General features: G+C 43.0%; 1 protein-coding gene across 3 annotated transcripts in view; it reads left to right on the top strand.

Moving 5' to 3' along the window:
- Positions 1-18,547, top strand: part of traf1 (TNF receptor-associated factor 1) — a 35,925-nt gene that overhangs the window by 9,686 nt on the left and 7,692 nt on the right. The window contains exons 5-9 of one of the 3 annotated variants that reach the window (XM_042100585.1): positions 629-688; positions 847-915; positions 2,360-2,791; positions 16,592-16,769; positions 17,797-17,894. In XM_042100585.1, the coding sequence (XP_041956519.1) occupies positions 629-688; positions 847-915; positions 2,360-2,791; positions 16,592-16,769; positions 17,797-17,879 (822 nt within the window). In that variant the 3' untranslated portion in view covers positions 17,880-17,894. Of the gene's footprint in view, positions 1-628; positions 689-846; positions 916-2,359; positions 2,792-16,591; positions 16,770-16,997; positions 17,220-17,796; positions 17,895-18,547 lie in introns of those variants that run through there. The other 2 variants (XM_042100584.1, XM_042100583.1) reach the window with 2 other exon arrangements.

Here is an 18,547-nt window from a genome sequence, read left to right as displayed (position 1 = left end):
GTGTGTGCCTCTGTGAGATGTGTTCCGTTTGGGTAATCTCTGGAAGGTTCCACCTGGCCTGGGGCAGATGGTCATGATGTGAGATATGTTCTGTTTGGGTAATCTCTGGAAGGTTCCACCTGGCCTGGGGCAGATGGTCATGATGCAACCACGGAAAAATCACAAGAATCTGCAGGGGAACGAGCACCAAACAATAGTCAGAAAGCTCACATAAAACTGAACTTATTCCTGCTGGCCTCTCAGAGGTGAAATTGGATATCGGAATGAGTTCTGCATATGGAGGGGGAAGAGGGAGAGTGAGAGAGAGAGAGAGAGAGAGAAAGAGATGGAGAGACAGAAGGAGAGAGAGAGAGAGAAAGCGAGAGAGAGAAAGAAAAAGAGAGATGGAGAGACAGAAAGAGAGAGAGAGAGAAAGGGAGAGAGAGAGAGATGGAGAGAGACAGAGAAAGGGAGAGAAAGAAAGAGAGAAAGGGAGAGAGAGGCAGTGTGGAAACAATCAACAACTGTGAAATGATACCTTCTTCTCATTATGTAAATGTCCAATAGCGCGGGGGAAAGTAATTGTTTTGAGATGATTTTGTTTGCGTCATAGTAACAGAAGTACATATGGTGTGCTGTGTCATTATAGGTGCATAATTGCCATCGTCAAGGCGATAAGAAGCCTGCGACTACAGAAAAGAAGCAGAAGGTAAACACATCCCTGCGTCTCCGCCCCGCGGCCACGCTGTCTGACCACGCTGTCTGACCACGCTGGCGAACGTTTATTCCACATGTGACATCACCCACGAGAGAGCGTTCTGATTTGGGTCACCGTGATGTGCCAATGTGTCGCTCTTGTTTCTCCAGAATGGTAAACACGCGGCGTCCAAGGAGAAAGACTCCTGTATGTTCTGCGCCGTCGGCTGCACCTTCAAGGTACTTGTGCTGCTCTCCACTTCAGATCAGTTCACTTCCATTCTGTTCACATCTGGCCTGATCTGCTGGAAGCTTTTTTGTCCAACATGTTCAAAAAGGCCCAGACTCAGTTTATATATTATGTATTATAATGTTATAGTGAATGGAGTTTTACTTGTGTAGGTTGTTTGATGTGTTGTTTACTCTAAGTAGGTGTATTTCAGTGTTTTAGCTTTTTATTGTGTTGTTTTGGTATGTTTTTCTGTGTTGTTTCAAAGTGTTTAGTTATATTGTAGTGCATTGTGTGTTTCAATGTGTTTTGTTACATTTTGTAAAATTATTTGTATGTTCCATTGTGTTGTGTTGTCCTGTGTCGTAGGGTATATTTGTGTGTTCCATTGTGTTGTGTTGTCCTGTGTCGTAGGGTATATAGTATGTTCCATTGTGTTGTTGTCCTGTGTCGTAGGATATATTTGTGTGTTCCATGGTGTTGTGTTGTCCTGTGTTGTAGGGTATATTTGTGTGTTCCATGGTGTTGTGTTGTCCTGTGTTGTAGGGTATTTTTGTATGTTCCATTGTGTTGTGTTGTCCTGTGCCGTGGGGTATATTTAGTGTTCCATTGTGTTGTGTTGTCCTGTGTTGTAGGGTATATAGTGTGTTCCATTGTGTTGTCCTGTGTTGTAGGATATTTTTGTATGTTCCATTGTGTTGTGTTGTCCTGTGTTGTAGGGTATATAGTGTGTTCCATTGTGTTGTCCTGTGTCGTAGGGTATATAGTATGTTCCATTGTGTTGTGTTGTCCTGTGTCGTAGGGTATATTTGTGTGTTCCATTGTGTTGTGTTGTCCTGTGTCGTAGGGTATATAGTATGTTCCATTGTGTTGTGTTGTCCCGTGTCGTAGAGTATATTTGTGTGTTCCATTGTGTTGTGTTGTCCTGTGTCGTAGAGTATTTTTGTATGTTCCATTGTCCTGTGTCGTAGGGTATATTTGTGTGTTCCATGGTGTTGTCCTGTGTCGTAGGGTATTTTTGTATGTTCCATTGTGTTGTGTTGTCCTGTGTCGTAGGGTATATTTGTGTGTTCCATTGTGTTGTGTTGTCCTGTGTCGTAGGGTATATAGTGTGTTCCATTGTGTTGTGTTGTCCTGTGTCGTAGGGTATATTTGTGTGTTCCATGGTGTTGTGTTGTCCTGTGTCGTAGGGTATATAGTGTGTTCCATTGTGTTGTGTTGTCCTGTGTCGTAGGGTATATTTGTGTGTTCCATGGTGTTGTGTTGTCCTGTGTCGTAGGGTATATAGTGTGTTCCATGGTGTTGTGTTGTCCTGTGTCGTAGGGTATATAGTGTGTTCCATGGTGTTGTGTTGTCCTGTGTCGTAGGGTATATTTGTGTGTTCCATGGTGTTGTGTTGTCCTGTGTCGTAGGGTATATTTGTGTTCCATGGTGTTGTGTTGTCCTGTGTCGTAGGGCACCACAGAGAAGGTCCGAGAGCATGAGAGCAGCAGTCATGTGTCCCACCTGCAGCTCCTCCTGAGAGCTGTGCAGAGTTTACCCCCGTCAACCTCCACCTCCAGCCAACCCCCCCTGGCCCTCCCCTCACAGCTCTCCAGCCCTGGGGCGGGCAGCCTGGACCCTCTGCTGGAGGTGGATGGCGGGGAGGGTGGCGGTGGGAGGTGTCAGGAGGAGATGTCTCTCGCCCACAGCTTACGGGAGGACCAGGCGGCCGCCGCTGCTGCTGTGGTGGGTCAGCAGCTGGACTCTGTGCAGGAGCGCGTGTGCGTTTTCGAGAACATCATCTCGGCGCTTAGCCGCGAGGTGGAGAAGGCTCAGCTGTGCATGGCCGCGCTGGAGCGAGATCACCACAGCAACCAGGACGTCATCAACTTCCTTAAGGCCAAGGTAAGACGGCTCAGCAGCAGAGTAGAGCAGTAGGCAGCAGTGCTAACTAAGCAGCAGTGCAAACAGTGTAATGCTAGCTAAGCAGCAGTGCAAACACTCTAATGCTAGCTAAATAGGCAGCAGTGTAAACACTCTAATGCTAGCTAAGCAGCAGTGCTAGCTAAGCAGCAGTTCTAACTAGGCAGGCGTGCAAACACTCTAACGCTAACTAAGTAGGAGTGCAAACACTCTAATGCTAGCTAAGTAGCAGTGCTAACTAAGCAGTAGTGCAAACACTCTAACGTAAACTAAGTAGGAGTGCAAACACTCTAATGTTAGCTAAGCAGCAGTGCTAACTAGGCAACTAACACTCTAACGTTAACTAAGTAGGAGTGCAAACACTCTAATGCTAGCTAGGCAGCAGTGCAAACACTCTAACGCTAGCTAAGCAGCAGTGCTAACTAGGCAGGCGTGCAAACACTCTAACGCTAACTAAGTAGAAGTGCAAACACTCTAATGCTAGCTAAGTAGCAGTGCTAACTAAGCAGCAGTGCAAACACTCTAACGCTAACTAAGTAGGAGTGCAAAAACTCTAATGCTAGCTAAGCAGCAGTGCTAACTAGGCAGGTGTGCAAACACTCTAACGCTAACTAGGCAGGCTTGCAAACACTCTACCGCTAACTAGGCAGGCGTGCAAACACTCTAACGCTAACTAGGCAGGAGTGCTAACACTCTAACGCTAACTAAGTAGAAGTGCAAACACTCTAATGCTAGCTAAGTAGCAGTGCTAACTAAGCAGCAGTACAAACACTGTAATGCTAACTAGGCAGGAGTGCAAACACTCTTAATGCTAACTAACGCTAACTGTATACATGCAAACTGTACATCCAAACGCCCATACTTGTCTCACACCACATGATGCCGTTAGTTCATGTACCAGGACTTAGCTCATAGACTGACTTAGCTCTTAACTCAGCATTCCAGCCCTAGCATTTGGTGACAATCTGAGCAGGCCAGGTCACTCTCTGGTCTTCTTCTCCAGGTGAGGTGGGTGGATGATCAAACCATGTGAAGAGAGTCACTTTTATTTGAGCCCTTTTGAGATTCACTGTGGTGCGTTTATTATGGTGTCGGGAGAATGTCCTTTTGAGATTCTCTGCGGTGCGTTTCCATGGCGTCGGGAGAATGTCCTTTTGAGATTCTCTGCGGTGCGTTTCCATGGCGTCGGGAGAATGCAGAACAGTGTGACCGGTCCACCTTCACCTTCCTACTGCGGGGGAAACTGCTGATTTGGCAAGACCCTTCAAATTAGGGTATGGGCATAGGAGTGTGTGTGTGTGTGTGTGTATCTGTGTGTGTGCGCGCGCAGGGTCGTCACATGGCACACTGAACTGGAAAACTAGATGCCAGTCAGAAGGGCCTCCCGTCTCCCCATGTCACACACACACGCGCACACACACACACATACACCGCACACACACACACACACACCAGGGCTCTACACTAACATTTTTTTTTAGGAGCACTTGTGCGCCCAAGTTAAAAAATTTATGAGCACAGACAAAAATTTGGGCGCACAGTCAGTTCTGTACTTAACTTACACATAATCTAACATTACACTGCAGCTAACAGTTAAACATGCCAGTGCACCAATTGCGAATATTAAGAATGACTGACAACATTTAGGCTACAGGAAACAGGATTTTAAAGATCAGTGCCTACTTTATTTTCAGTCTGTTCTATTTCCCTACATTTTGTTAATGTAAAATAATATAATACATTGCCATATTTGCATTTAGCCTGTATATCAGGTATCCTGCCAAATGTAGGCTAATTTATTTATTTGTGAATCCATCTATAGCTAATCCAAATATGCCCATGGTGACCTATCTGATTGCATACTGCCTAATACTACTACTAAAACAGTCCATTTCCTCTTCCACAAAACCCAGCATAGGCTAATCAATGATATACGTTTTATACTTTTAGTTTTAATTTGAAATATCTGCATTGAATAAAATGGGAGTTATTACGGGAGGCTACTTTTGTGCCGGTTCGCTACTGCTATATTTTGCATATTGCAGCCAATACGTCAACTGGGCTAAAAGGCATGTTAGGTTACCTTTCCTTCTCTCACTGCATTCTCAGAATCTCATCCTGTTCCTCCTATATACAATGAATTCGGTGGATAGAAGAACTAATTTCTTCAATCTTTGCATCTTGGCTTAGCCTGGGTGTTCCCATGCTGCCTTGCGCGCGATTTGATTCACGCTGCTAAGGCAGCCTGGAGACCATGGAGCAAATTTTCGCCTGAGATAGGGAACCAATCACAGAACAGGGGGGAAAGCAAGACGATGATGAGCTATGCACAGACGCATTTGATAGACATCCGTGGCACCCAATAAACGGATCTGGGCATTTTTTTCAAATACGAGAAAATGAACGTTTGGTTCCCAGACCACGTCTCATTGAGAAGTGGTGGCGCTAGCCAGGCTAATCTTGGCTGGCTAGTCTAACTTTCACTTTTTCCTGCGCGCTCTTGGATTTGATAGAAGCGACTACTAGCGAGTCACAACGCGAAACTGCTGACGTTGATGGGAGGTGTAGTTTTTATGCTGCATTCGCGACGTGATTCTATGGTTTGCACCAGTAATGTTTCTCGATGTTGCGGTGTATTTTGTAGACAAACATTGACATGGTTAGAAGTCATTCGCACCAGTGCGCCTAAATATTTTTTTGCACTCGCACGGCATCATTTTTACTCGCATGTGCGCTTGGTGGCCGTCCACAACGTTATAAACTTAACCTAAATAGTCAGCTGCTGTAAGCTACAATCGGATTTTTTTGTATAACAACATCTCATTTCAGACTATATTTCAATGTTTGCCATTCATTTGCATTATTATTATAACATCGTATTTTGTAATTTTTGGCGAAGACATGCATTCCGTTAGGAATATTGAACATATTTAACATTCTCTAACCATTGTGATTTCGAATTGGTGCAGTTTTCAGCACAAAAACTCATTTTATTCTTTTGCTCTTTTGCATTGCTCTACGGCAGGGGTCTCAGACTCAAATGAGCTGGGGGCCAATTCTGCCAACGTCATCTGATTGGAGGGCCGGCTATTTCTGAAAATGCAATGTTCTTTTTTTCAAATACCACACAAAACTGCAAACAGAAAGTGCAAGTGTTTTTATCTAGTTTTAGACACCTGTGCTAGCAACCTTAGCTTATAAATAAAATAATGATAAAATAAATATTAATACAAATGATAAAATAAATGAAAAACATAAAAACAAGTATGTGTGTGTGTTTCACACCAAATAAAAATATTTCCTCTCATTACTTTTTTAAACCTGGCAAACTAGGCATCAGGGCATTTTTATATCAAACTTTCAAAAGGCCATGGCTTGAAAGTGGTCAGAGATAAAGTCCTACTGTAAATGTAAAAATCTTTGAGTAAAACAAAAGTTTATGAAGGGGGTAAATTTACCCATCTAATTTGTCACTGGATGGCAAGCACCTCAAATTATGCACCTTTCAGTAAATACTGGATGAACATATTTAAGCAGGTTTACTTTCCTTTTTTCATATTACCCACATAACAAATTAACAGGAAAACACCTAAGATGTATACCAACACCTAAGATGTTGTGGTTTAGTAATAGATTACTACAATATAGGCCTACAATAAAGTATTCTGGTCAAACAGTTCCTATCGCGGGTAATCTGCAGTACCCAGAAGTTCGCATCATATTGCGGGTGACTTTGTAGTTCTTTAGAGCCCTATTTCTACTAGCCTTGCTGTCTGTACCACATCCATTACGGACACTATCATCACGATTACCACTGCAACCTCAACCGCTATGTTGGGCAGAGGGTCGAAACAAGCATGGTATGCTTAGTGGACACCGTTGTATACACGCACCTCCATTCACAGACGCACCGTGACTATCACCGTCATAGACGATCGATCATAATCTCCAAAAGGATATTCTCCTTCAGAATTAGAATAGGTGAATAACATAGCTTACCTAAGACTTCATCACACGTGAACGTTTTTCAACATTTGGTGTAGGCCTATTTCTGCTTAATTTCTGCTTCAATTTCTGCAACACTATGGCCTGCATCGTTTCCGCGTCATTTCACTCTTAAAAATGCTGGGTTGGAAACAACCCAAATTGGGTTATTCCTAGCCCAGGTACCTGGGTCACTATTGGACCGACCTCATGTTGGGTTAAAATAACATAATCCATTGGGTTGGTGACTTTAACTCTAAATTGGGTTACTTTTATCAAACCAACTATGGGTCATTCTTACTAACATGATGGGTCAAAATAACCCAGAAAAATGGATATGACCTACCAGTCCATTACTGGTTCATATTTACCTCTCTGTTGGGTTATATATTTGACCCACTATTGGGTGTTCTGTTTTTTTGCTTATGGATTTCCAAAAACATATTTCTTTACTTTATTTTACTTATGTACATCAAGGTGAAATAGGGCTGAAAAAATCAGCTGAAATAGACATAGGAGAATACATTATATTAATTTTTATATTTTTTATTGATTGCCACAAATGGGCTACAGTACAAAAGTAAAAAACACTGTTTCATTTCATTCAAACACTGTTTCATTTCATTTTGAACAACAATTTTACTAAAATCTAAAAAACATTTTACAAAAAACTAAAAAAAAACAAACAATTAACTAGCAATGCTCATAATACAGTAGTGTAGTGACAACAGTAGAGAGAACTTGTCCAAAATACCTGTGCATCCTGCAGGAGCTGATCTGGGAAATCTTTGACCTGTGGAAAACAGAAAAAATATAGGTGTTAACAAAAATACAATGGATGAAATGTGTCTTGTCCGAAACAGTCAGCCAGCTACTCTAGTGACTACCCTCTCTCAGCCTCTAGCCTACCATAACACAGAGTAAAAAGTATAGACACATGAAACACATCATACACTAAAATATGTCTTACTTTGAGGGATCCTGTGTGGAAGGTCTGGACGGGACAGATGGGACACTTGAAACACAAAGATTAAAAAGGATTTAAATAAAACAAAGATTAATGATTCTTTTAGGTAATCAGTGTCAGATCATATCGGATTCAGTCAGAATGACGTATGAATGAGGGCAGCCTTTTTGGACTCTGCACAGCCTAGCCTATGAGAGAGAGAGAGAGAGAGAGAGAGAGAGAGAGAGAGAGAGAGAGAGACTTTTCTTCCTACCCAAAATTAAAACTGAAACAGGCAGCCAGCTACTCTAGTGACTACCAAGTGGAATCTCTATCAGCCTAGTAGTAGAAACATTGTCTTTAATATAAAGATACCTGCTAGCTAGCCACCATGCTCTCGGGTCAAACTAACTTGACTGTATGTAGTTTTAGACTAAGACAGCTAGTTTGATTGCAGGAGAACAGACTAGACTGTACAGGTAATGTAACCGAAATGAGTGTCTGTGAGTGACACAGCTTTAATTGCTTACAAAGTTGCTTTACAGACTCTGTTCTGTGTCTGCGTGTTAATTAACTTACATTCAGGAGAGCTCATCACTGGGTGTCTCTTGTTGCCAATCATCTTGTGCCACTAGGAAATACAGAAAAAGGGCCCGTTACACAAATAACAGCATCACCCAGGTCCAACTAACAGAGCTAAACGAGTGACCCCACACCTGTGGTTCTCAAACTTTTTCTGTAATTTTTGTCATTCTCCATTTTGAATAGGACTGTGCTGTGTATTTTGTGTGTGTGTGCCTGTGTCAGTGTGTTCTCCATCTGCATGCTAAATAGCTTACGTTCAGGAGAGCCCAGCCCTTCATATTTGGCTTCCTTCTGCCAATTAACAGTTGTCACTATGAAATGATAACATACATTACATGTAAAATATCTTACTATCGTTAGTCTTCTGAAGGAGCTCTGGAAGAGGGTGGTGTGGAGGTCGCTGTAACAGTCCTTCGTCATTATCCGGTGTCATTAGAAAATAAAGAAAAACTAAATTATTGGAGTGAACAGTACGTCAAGTTTATCACAATTAGATAAACTAAAGTCAGTGGGCTGAGTAATTGCCACACATGCAACTCATCTTAACCCAGGTCAATATAAGAGGCTAACATTCACATACAGTATGTTAACAATAGGCTATTTACCAGGCCCTGTTTTGTTACAAGTATGTCTAGGTGGGCCATGGGATAGAAAATGTTGAGAACTCCTGGTTTAGGCTAAATAATTGTGATTTCAATTTTGACCTAAATTATGGTTATTATTCCATTATTGAGCAGCACAGCAACGAAAACGGCAAAAGCACAGCTGAGCTGTACAATACATCAAGTAAAAAAAAATTGCTGCTGTTGGGAGTAACTGTACATGGCTATGAAACAGACACACATAGTAAATGTAGGGAACAAACAGGGATATATTTGATTAAATAAGGGATTGATGAAGCAGTGGATTTCAGTATGTAAGGCAATGTTTGAATAGTAGGCTAGTTAGATATATCTGCTCATATATTGTGTTCCTGATGACAAACTTCACATGACTGAAACCAAAGTGAACTTCAGCTAAGAACCAAATTATAGATGCTAGGGTGATGATGGTCAAGGTTTTACTGTGTACCTGTGTTGCAGCTGTAAACTGGGCAGGATCTGGAATATGAGTGGGGCTGAACATTGCCTGTGGAACAGATAATCATGTACGGAGCATTAGTTTATAGACAATTTGAGGACCTTGTTATCAATACATTATATGACAAATATGTAGATTGTGATCTAGGCTACTGTGCAATGTGAATGTAGAGGATGTCATAAAAGCAAAATTACGTCCGAAGCGCCACTTCTAAGCTTGCATTGTCGTTTTCAGGTGAAATGGCCTTTTGATGATGGGAGCACTACTACTTTTATACATGATCGCATCAAATCGCTAGCGCTATTTTAAGTCAAGTCGGCTTTTATTGTCAATTTCTTTACATGCACTGGTCATACAAAGAATTGAAATTTCGTTTCTTACTCTCCCATGCAGACATAGACATGCTTTAAATACAGACATAGACATACTATGGACATAGCCATAGACAATAAACATTAAATTAAAGTGCAAGACTGAAATATAGAACATGTATGTATCAAAATAGAAATATAGGACATATATTAAAAAAAAAATAGAGGTAGTTGTGTTGTATATTTCTATAGTCTTAACAGTTACATGAAGTAACTGGGGGGGGGGGGGGGGGGGTTTGGTAGACAGGATCCTAGTTTCCTAGGTTCCTGGTTGGCTGGTGGGTGGGGGGGGCTGTCAGTGATGGGAGAGTGGGTAGAGTGTTCAGCATCCTGATTGCTTGGTGGATGAAGCTACTTGCCAGTCTGGTGGTGCGGGAGCGGAGGCTCCTGTACCGCTTTCCAGAGGGCAGGAGGCTGAACAGTTCGTGTGCAGGGTGGGTTGTATCCTTGACAATCATTAGTGCTTTGCGGGTGAGGCGGGTGGTGTAAATGTCCTGCAGGGAGGGGAGTGGTGCTCCAATGATCCTCTTAGCTGTGTTAACAGTGCGCTGGAGGGTCTTCCTGTTCTGATCTGTGCAGCTTCCGCCCCACACTGTGATGCTGCTGGAGACGATGCTCTCGATGGTCCCTCTGTAGAATGTAGTCATGACAGGAGGCGTGGCACTTGCCTTCTTCAATTTGCGCAAGAAGTAGAGGCGCTGCTGGGCTTTCTTCGCCAGTGATGCTGTGTTGGTGGTCCAGGAGAGGTCGTCGCTGATGTGCACCCCCAGAAATTTTGTGCTGCTCACTCTCTCCACAGCATCTCCGTCGATGGACAGTGGTGGCAGTTGTTTGTGGCCTCTCTGAAAGTTGACAACAATCTCCTTGGTCTTGCTGACATTTAGCAGGAGGTTGTTGTCTTTGCACCATTTAGCCAGCAGGTCTGCTTCTTCTCTGTAGTGAGCCTCATCGCCCTTAGTGATGAGGCCCACCAGTGTTGTGTCGTCCGCAAACTTCACCAGATGGTTGGAGCTGTGAGTGGTTGTACAGTCATGTGTTAGCAGTGTGAAGAGCAGGGGGCTGAGCACACACCCTTGAGGGGCCCCCGTGCTCAGGGTCAGAGTGCTTGAGGTGTTGTTCCCGACACGTACTGCTTGTGGTCTCTGCAACAGGAAATCCAGCAGCCAGTTGCAGAGGGAGGTACTGAATCCTAGCTTGTCCAGTTTGCTGATGAGTTGTTGTGGTATTATGGTATTGAATGCTGAACTGAAGTCTATGAACAGCATTCTCACATATGAGTCTTTATTGTCTAAGTGGGTGAGGGCTGGATGGAGGGCAGAGCAGATTGCATCCTCCGTGGATCGTTTGGCTCGGTATGCAAACTGGAAGGGGTCCAGGGTGGGGGGTAGGGTGGCTTTGATGTGTGACATGACTAGCCGTTCGAAGCACTTCATGATTATGGGCGTGAGTGCTACAGGACGGTAGTCATTGAAGCATGATGGTGATGATTTCTTTGGCACGGGTATGATGGTGGCAGTTTTGAAAAGTGATGGGATGACTGCTTGCTCCAGAGAGGTGTTGAAAATGTCTGTAAAAACATCCTTCAGCTCTTCTGCACAGTCCTTCAACACTCGTCCTGGTATGTTGTCTGGGCCTGCTGCTTTAAAAACAAACCCTTTCATTTTAGTAAACTATGTGTACACGAACAATGTTCTCAATGCTCGAGTTCATGTGTATAGACACTGATAATACTTCGATCAAAGTTTCAAGTTGTGTTGAGCCTTCTTAGTGTTTTAAAAATACAGATTTTGACACGATCATGTATCAAAATAGTAGTGCATTCAAAAGGCCACCCCACCCGAAAACGACAACTCATAGAAGCTTAAAAATGGACGTAATTATGGTTTTAAACTAAAGTTTGATTCAGGTACATTCCCCAAAACACCCTAGGCTGCATTTTGGCAGAGTTAAGCTTGAAGTTCCGCTTTACTGTTTCTGTTCTGTTTAAATTGAACGTAAATGCCAAATATGTAGTCACATCTAGTCCCTCAGATTCAAAAGAAGTGCCGAACTTCACCTCTGCTATGACTCCCTGCAATGGCCAGCGAAGTGGCAAGCTAACGTTAACGCTAACTAGCTAGCTTCTACCTACCTAACGTTTGCTGAAAACACATCCCGTTAAAGCACTTTCTAACCACAACAGACGTCATAGAATACAGTATCTGATTAAAAACACTTCTACAATGAGTTTACTTATGTGTTATCCTAAGTTAGCCAGTTGGCCTACAGTATGCAAGTTAGCAGCTAACGTTAGCAGCTAACATAACCAAATAGCTTGAAAAATAGCTTGTGTAGCAACGTTAACGTCACTGTTAATGTTAACCTTAATATAACGTTACTATCTTCAAAAAGTTAGCCTACACCGGATTAGTCTATGCATTCTACCAAATATCATATCATACATCATCATATAAATTGTGGCATACGGATTTTACACAAGTTCAACATACCTTCGAGCTTTCACTGCCGGCTTGTCGCTTGATGTGGAGGACCAACGGTTGCAATCAAATATTCTAGAACACTGTTCCAGGGGTACAAGACTGTTGTCTTCATGTCTTTGCGATTGTCAAGACTATATTATAATGACCAATGACAGGGTTAAAATTACCCAGGCACTGGGTGCATTACATGATTTTTTGTGCTCTCAGCCACTAACCCAGCACCTGGGTCTTAACAATAACCCAGCATGGGTTATGATAACCCAATAAAAAGTAAAAATGTCATTAACCCAGTGCTTTAGTTAAAATAATAACCCAGCACTTTTAAGAGTGTACATATGCACGTCTTTGTGTTTCTCGCGTGTAATACAAGTATTTCCTGAAAACTTTGCGCAGCGATTTTGGGTTTGAATCAAGCTCTGGATGTCTTGCACATAGTGGAGCAGAGTAGGCCTACAAATGAGATTTGTCACCGTACCTGGATCTATTGTCTATTTTAATCAGTATCGTTGTTTGTCGCAATTAATAGCCTCAAGGGCCGGATTACATTATTATTTTGTCATACGTCGCGGGCCGGAATTAGGCAGGACGCGGGCCGGATTTGGCCCGCGGGCCGGGTGTTTGAGACCACTGCTCTATGGTGCTTTCTGCCTCTTGGTTGAGCACGCATGTTTTCGTGACGTTGCATAGAAATCCATGTATAATGGCCGCCATTATGTCCGCCCCATAGACGGCACCAGAGCCAAGCGTTAACGTATGCTAACCAAGGGGGCAGGCGAATTCCCGGAAGTAGAAGAATCGACGTAGGCTGGAGGGACCACCTCTCTGCTAACTCCCATAGAAGCCCATTCATTCTAGGATTTTTTTGAAATACCATAACTTCATATAACATATATCCTGTGCCGATATTGTAGCTTCTGTGTAATCCACATAAACACTACAAAGGCAAAACAGACTCCACTACCTCGTCCGTAACGTTGGTTACCCGTAAGAAGAATGGTTAGCTTGTTCGGTTGGAGGGAAGCTAGCTTTGACGTAATCTCTCTTTCGCGCCGTAGGGAGATAACTGTATTGTTTGGATAAGAAGCTCAGTCCACCTTACTGTCTATGACGGTAACTCATAAGCAAAACCTAGCATACACGACCGTATGTTAAGGTAAAGCATTACACAGAGGCAACCTAATAATAATAAAAAAGTAAACCTAATTAAAAAAAAAACGGCAGTAATCATTTCAGAGGTTTTCAATGGATTGACCGTAGGTCGGAAAAGTGGAAAGAAGATTAGCTTCAAGGCTATAACTTTGTTTTGTTTTAGCATGACTGTTTTTGAAGATGATCATGTATGGTAGCTTCAACATTAACACGACTTGGTGAGGATGATATTAATAATAATACATAAATAAATGTTTAACTTTGATGACTTTGAAGGCGAAGGAAGTGTGAGAAGAATTTCTGTGTAGCCTATCTATCATATGAGTTACAAGATTCAGTTCTATGGCTAACGTCACGAAGTTAAGTGTGAGTCTGCGCAGTAGCCTACTGGGGGGACCAACTGAAAAATCGTTTTTTGATAACCATGATCATGATTTGACTCAGTGCCCTCCCATTGAAAACGACGGAGTCTGTTCGTCCATTTCTTTTACTGTCTATGATGCTAACCAGTGCACATCGAGAAGGGCAATGTGCTGGCGGGGTGTTGCTATTTCCAGGGTTCGTACAGGTGCTTGAAATCCTTGAAAATGCTTGAATTTTAATGTTGCGTTTTCAAGGTTTGAAAAGTGCTTGCATTTCGGATAAAGTGCTTGAAAATGCTTAAAATTGTAAGTGTATTTCTTTTGACACAAATAGCTATCTGACGGAATAGTTAGCTTATTAGATGCAGAACGTCGGAGAGTTTAAAATTAAAACTTCTCTGCCATGGTCCTCGGTTGCGCACCGATCTGCGTAGGCTATGTGACTGATCTGCCAGCCAGTCTGCTTTCATGCGTGACAACGCCCCCCCTGCACACAGTCGATCAACATGAAGTGAGGTTGCCGTTTCAATGAGCGTTGGTTAGAAAACAGCTATTTCGGACAGCTGAACAGAAATCATGTAGGCCTAGGGTTTTACAGATGCATTGCTAGCTAGGTCGCCATTAAAGTTAACATATTATTGAATAGGCTACTTAGCTCCAATCATTGGAAGACAAGGAAAAAGTTAGGTTGAAGAGGGAGAAGAAACTTTATGGCATGTGAATGCAAAACCGAACCAGTCATGTCTATGGCCGTATCTACCATAGAGGTCACCTTTCTTTCTTCAAATTTCGTTTTATTCATTAACTAAAAATAGCCGACAAGACAATTATCCTTGCATCAACGCAGCGTCATGCCCCCGGACACCCATAGTATTTTGCCCTTAGTATTTCGCGGGGGGCAACATTTCTATCAACACCCATGACCTCTGTATTTGAATCCTGGCTAGGTCATGTCAAACTTCAGCTCAGTTTTGTGGTTTAATGCTTATAGGCCCTAACCTGACAATAGCCAGATGAATGTCGTTCCGCTTAGCTCCGCCTAGCTTCACTCACATCCATCTGGGACCTCTTCCATTGAGAGTGATTTCTGCAACCGACTTTATGGTTCAGCCAATCAGGACGCAGGGCGGGAGTTTCATAGATGTGACATAGCGTAGAAGCGTAGCGTTTTGGCAAGAAGTTAAATTTATCCAATTATATGACAACTCAGTCATCTTTACGTCACCCAACGTCACATCTCCGCATCACTAGCCTACTGGTTGGTAGCTCATGATAACAGATGTAGGCCTGTATGTATGCCATTGTAGGCAAGAAAGAGACATAATGAGTCTTGACTGTCATGAAAGAGCAGCCTTAACATTAGTTTGAGTTCACATATTCAGCAAAGAATAGTTATTTGTTGGGTGATTATTTTCTTTTCTTATTTTATTTATTTTTTTAATGTTTTTTTTTTTTTTTTTTTTTTTGGTATATTGACTCAGCCAGTTAGATAGCAAGCAAAGTCTACTTCCAGACAGGTGACACATTTTAAGTTTTCCTTTAATTTATTTTCCTGCTATTAAGAAACACAATTTTGTCTGTTAAAACCATCTTTAAATGATAAAAAAGTGAAAATCATTTTGAGTTAGTATATTCGTATAATGTCATTTGCCACTGCTGTAAAGTGCTGGAAAAGCTTGAAAATTGACCTTGAAAGTGCTTGAAAAGTGCTTGAATTTGATCTTGGAATAGGTGTACGAACCCTGTATTTCAATAATGAATTTCACAGGTCCTACTTTTTGTGATGCATTCTTTCAAAGCTGCCATCAGCATGGCTGGTTAGAGAGATGATGTGTGTGTGAGAGAGAGGGTAGGTGAAGAGAGTGAAATGTCTGTCTGACACCTTGGCTGAGTTCTGGCCTGTTAGTTCAGAATGAGGTTCCATGCAGCAAATCAGACAGAAGAAATCTTGTGAAAAAGCAGAACCACAGTACCGTGGCGTTCCCACGCAGTCACCTTGCAGAACCGACATTCATCCATCCAGCTCTCAGAGAAGAAAGGGTGGCCTCTGTTTTCAAAAGGCATCTCTCTCTCTCTGTTTCTCTCTCTCACTTTCTCTTTCTCTCTCTCTGTCTCTCTCATCTAACATATGTGGCCATGCTGGGCTTAATCTATTCATCTCATCCTAGTGCTAGCACGCTAGGAGAAACACGAACGTGTTAGAAAGCAATCATTACATTCCCTCAGCTTTTGTGTTATTGTAGTTCTTATCAGACTGCATGAGGGCTGTAAACATGGCCGTACTCAATATCATTCATGCGCCATATCATCTGTGGAACAAAGGAGAGGAAACACACAAGAGAAGAAAATGGATTCATTTATCTCAGTGGAAAACAGCGTGTGTGTGTGTGTCTCAGTGGAAAACAGCGTGTGTGTGTGTGTCTCAGTGGAAAACAGCGTCTGAGTGAGACGCGCATTGTTGTTATCGATAAAAACGAGCTCCGTTTACCTCAAATGCACACAGGTCACATGGTCACCATTAACACCACGCCTGCCCTGGCTCCATGAAAAGAGCGTGTGTAAGGTGTGTGGGTTAGCTGTGTTTGTGTGTGTGCATGTGTGAGGTGTGTGTGTGTGTGTTTGTGTGTGTGCGTGTGTGAAAGTGTGTATATTCCTCCTAGTTTGTAGATTGTGGGCCAACAGCAGTAGTTGACATGTGTGTTTCTCTCTGTGTGTGTGCGTGCGTGCATGTGTGTGTGTACGGTATGTGTGTGCGTGCATGTGTGTGTGTGTTTGTGTACGGTATTTGTGTGTGTGTGTGTGTTGTGCATTCCCCCTTGCTTTAGATAGCAGAGCAGCAGCAGCGTCTGGTGATGAAAGAGGGGCTCGTTAGCGCCCTCCAGCTGCGGGTGAGTGCACTGCAGGAGGTCTCCTATGACGGCACCTTCCTCTGGCGGGTCCCCGACATCAACCAGAAGCTGCAGGAGGCCGCCCAGGGACAGAGGAGTAGCCTCTACTCTCCAGGTAGGACACACACACACACACACATGCACACACACACACACACACACACACACACATGCACACACACACACACACACACACACATGCACACGCACACACACACACACGCACATGCACAGAGTCTACACCAGCAATATCTTGACAGTCAGGAGGAAGATGCTTACATTAAATAAAATGAGTTTCATTTGCTATACACTCATATTCTCTCTCACTCTGTCTCTCTCTCAGTCACACACACACACGCACACACACTTCAGACCTTCATACTGCATTGTTGTGGTGCAGAGCTGTGTGTTACTGCACTAATAACCTGCAAACGCATAGTACAGTGTTGCTATAGAGTACCGAAGTGTGCCGTTCCGTTTCCATGACGACAGAATCACTGGATCTAAACAAACTTTCGAAGTGGCTTAAACAGCATTAAATGTAGACATGTGGCACCATTTCTAGCTAATAAATGGTTTTAAATGTAGGCTGCTAGGCAGTAGCTTAGCCACATAACACGGATTCCCTGGCAGGTGTAATAGAAAGAAACCAAATTCCAGTGGATATTTCACGTCTTCTCAAAGTCTGGCGGCTGTTAAGAGTGACGTTTTTTGCCAAAAAAATAAAGCCAAGACACGTCCGTGAATTTAAGGATTTTAACTGCATGCTGTGAAGTTACATGCAGGTCTCTTTTACGGAGGAAACCCATGCTAAAATAAAACTCTGCAGTCACAAATTTGATTGTGTTGGTATGAATATATGTTGTAGTATGTGATTCCTACAGTGTAAAAAAAATATACTAACGTCTTGGAAACGTTGTAAAGTTATTTAAATAGATTAATAAAGCCACCGCTATGGTGACTACTATGGTTAGATTGATTTGTTTAGATCCAGTGAAGTTGCTGCCTTGACAACGCTACGTCATGACTTCGCTTCTCTATTGTCCAGCGTTCTACATGTCCAGGTATGGCTTTAAGGTGTGTACTGTGTTGCTATTGTCCATGTATGGCTTTAAGGTGTGTACTGTGTTGCTATTGTCCAGCGTTCTACACGTCCAGGTACGGCTTTAAGGTGTGTACTGTGTTGCTATTGTCCAGCGTTCTACACGTCCAGGTACGGCTTTAAGGTGTGTACTGTGTTGCTATTGTCCAGCGTTCTACACATCCAGGTACGGCTTTAAGGTGTGTACTGTGTTGCTATTGTCCAGCGTTCTACACGTCCAGGTACGGCTTTAAGGTGTGTACTGTGTTGCTATTGTCCAGCGTTCTACACGTCCAGGTACGGCTTTAAGGTGTGTACTGTGTTGCTATTGTCCAGCGTTCTACACGTCCAGGTACGGCTTTAAGGTGTGTACTGTGTTGCTATTGTCCAGCGTTCTACACGTCCAGGTACGGCTTTAAGGTGTGTACTGTGTTGCTATTGTCCAGCGTTCTACACGTCCAGGTACGGCTTTAAGGTGTGTACTGTGTTGCTATTGTCCAGCGTTCTACACGTCCAGGTACGGCTTTAAGGTGTGTACTGTGTTGCTATTGTCCAGCGTTCTACACGTCCAGGTACGGCTTTAAGGTGTGTACTGTGTTGCTATTGTCCAGCGTTCTACACGTCCAGGTACGGCTTTAAGGTGTGTACTGTGTTGCTATTGTCCAGCGTTCTACACGTCCAGGTACGGCTTTAAGGTGTGTACTGTGTTGCTATTGTCCAGCGTTCTACACGTCCAGGTACGGCTTTAAGGTGTGTACTGTGTTGCTATTGTCCAGCGTTCTACACGTCCAGGTACGGCTTTAAGGTGTGTA

The sequence above is a fragment of the Alosa sapidissima genome, chromosome 8, assembly GCF_018492685.1.
Source record: "Alosa sapidissima isolate fAloSap1 chromosome 8, fAloSap1.pri, whole genome shotgun sequence".
Taxonomy (NCBI): Eukaryota; Metazoa; Chordata; class Actinopteri; order Clupeiformes; family Clupeidae; genus Alosa; species Alosa sapidissima.
This window is presented reverse-complemented; position numbering and strand designations above follow the sequence as displayed.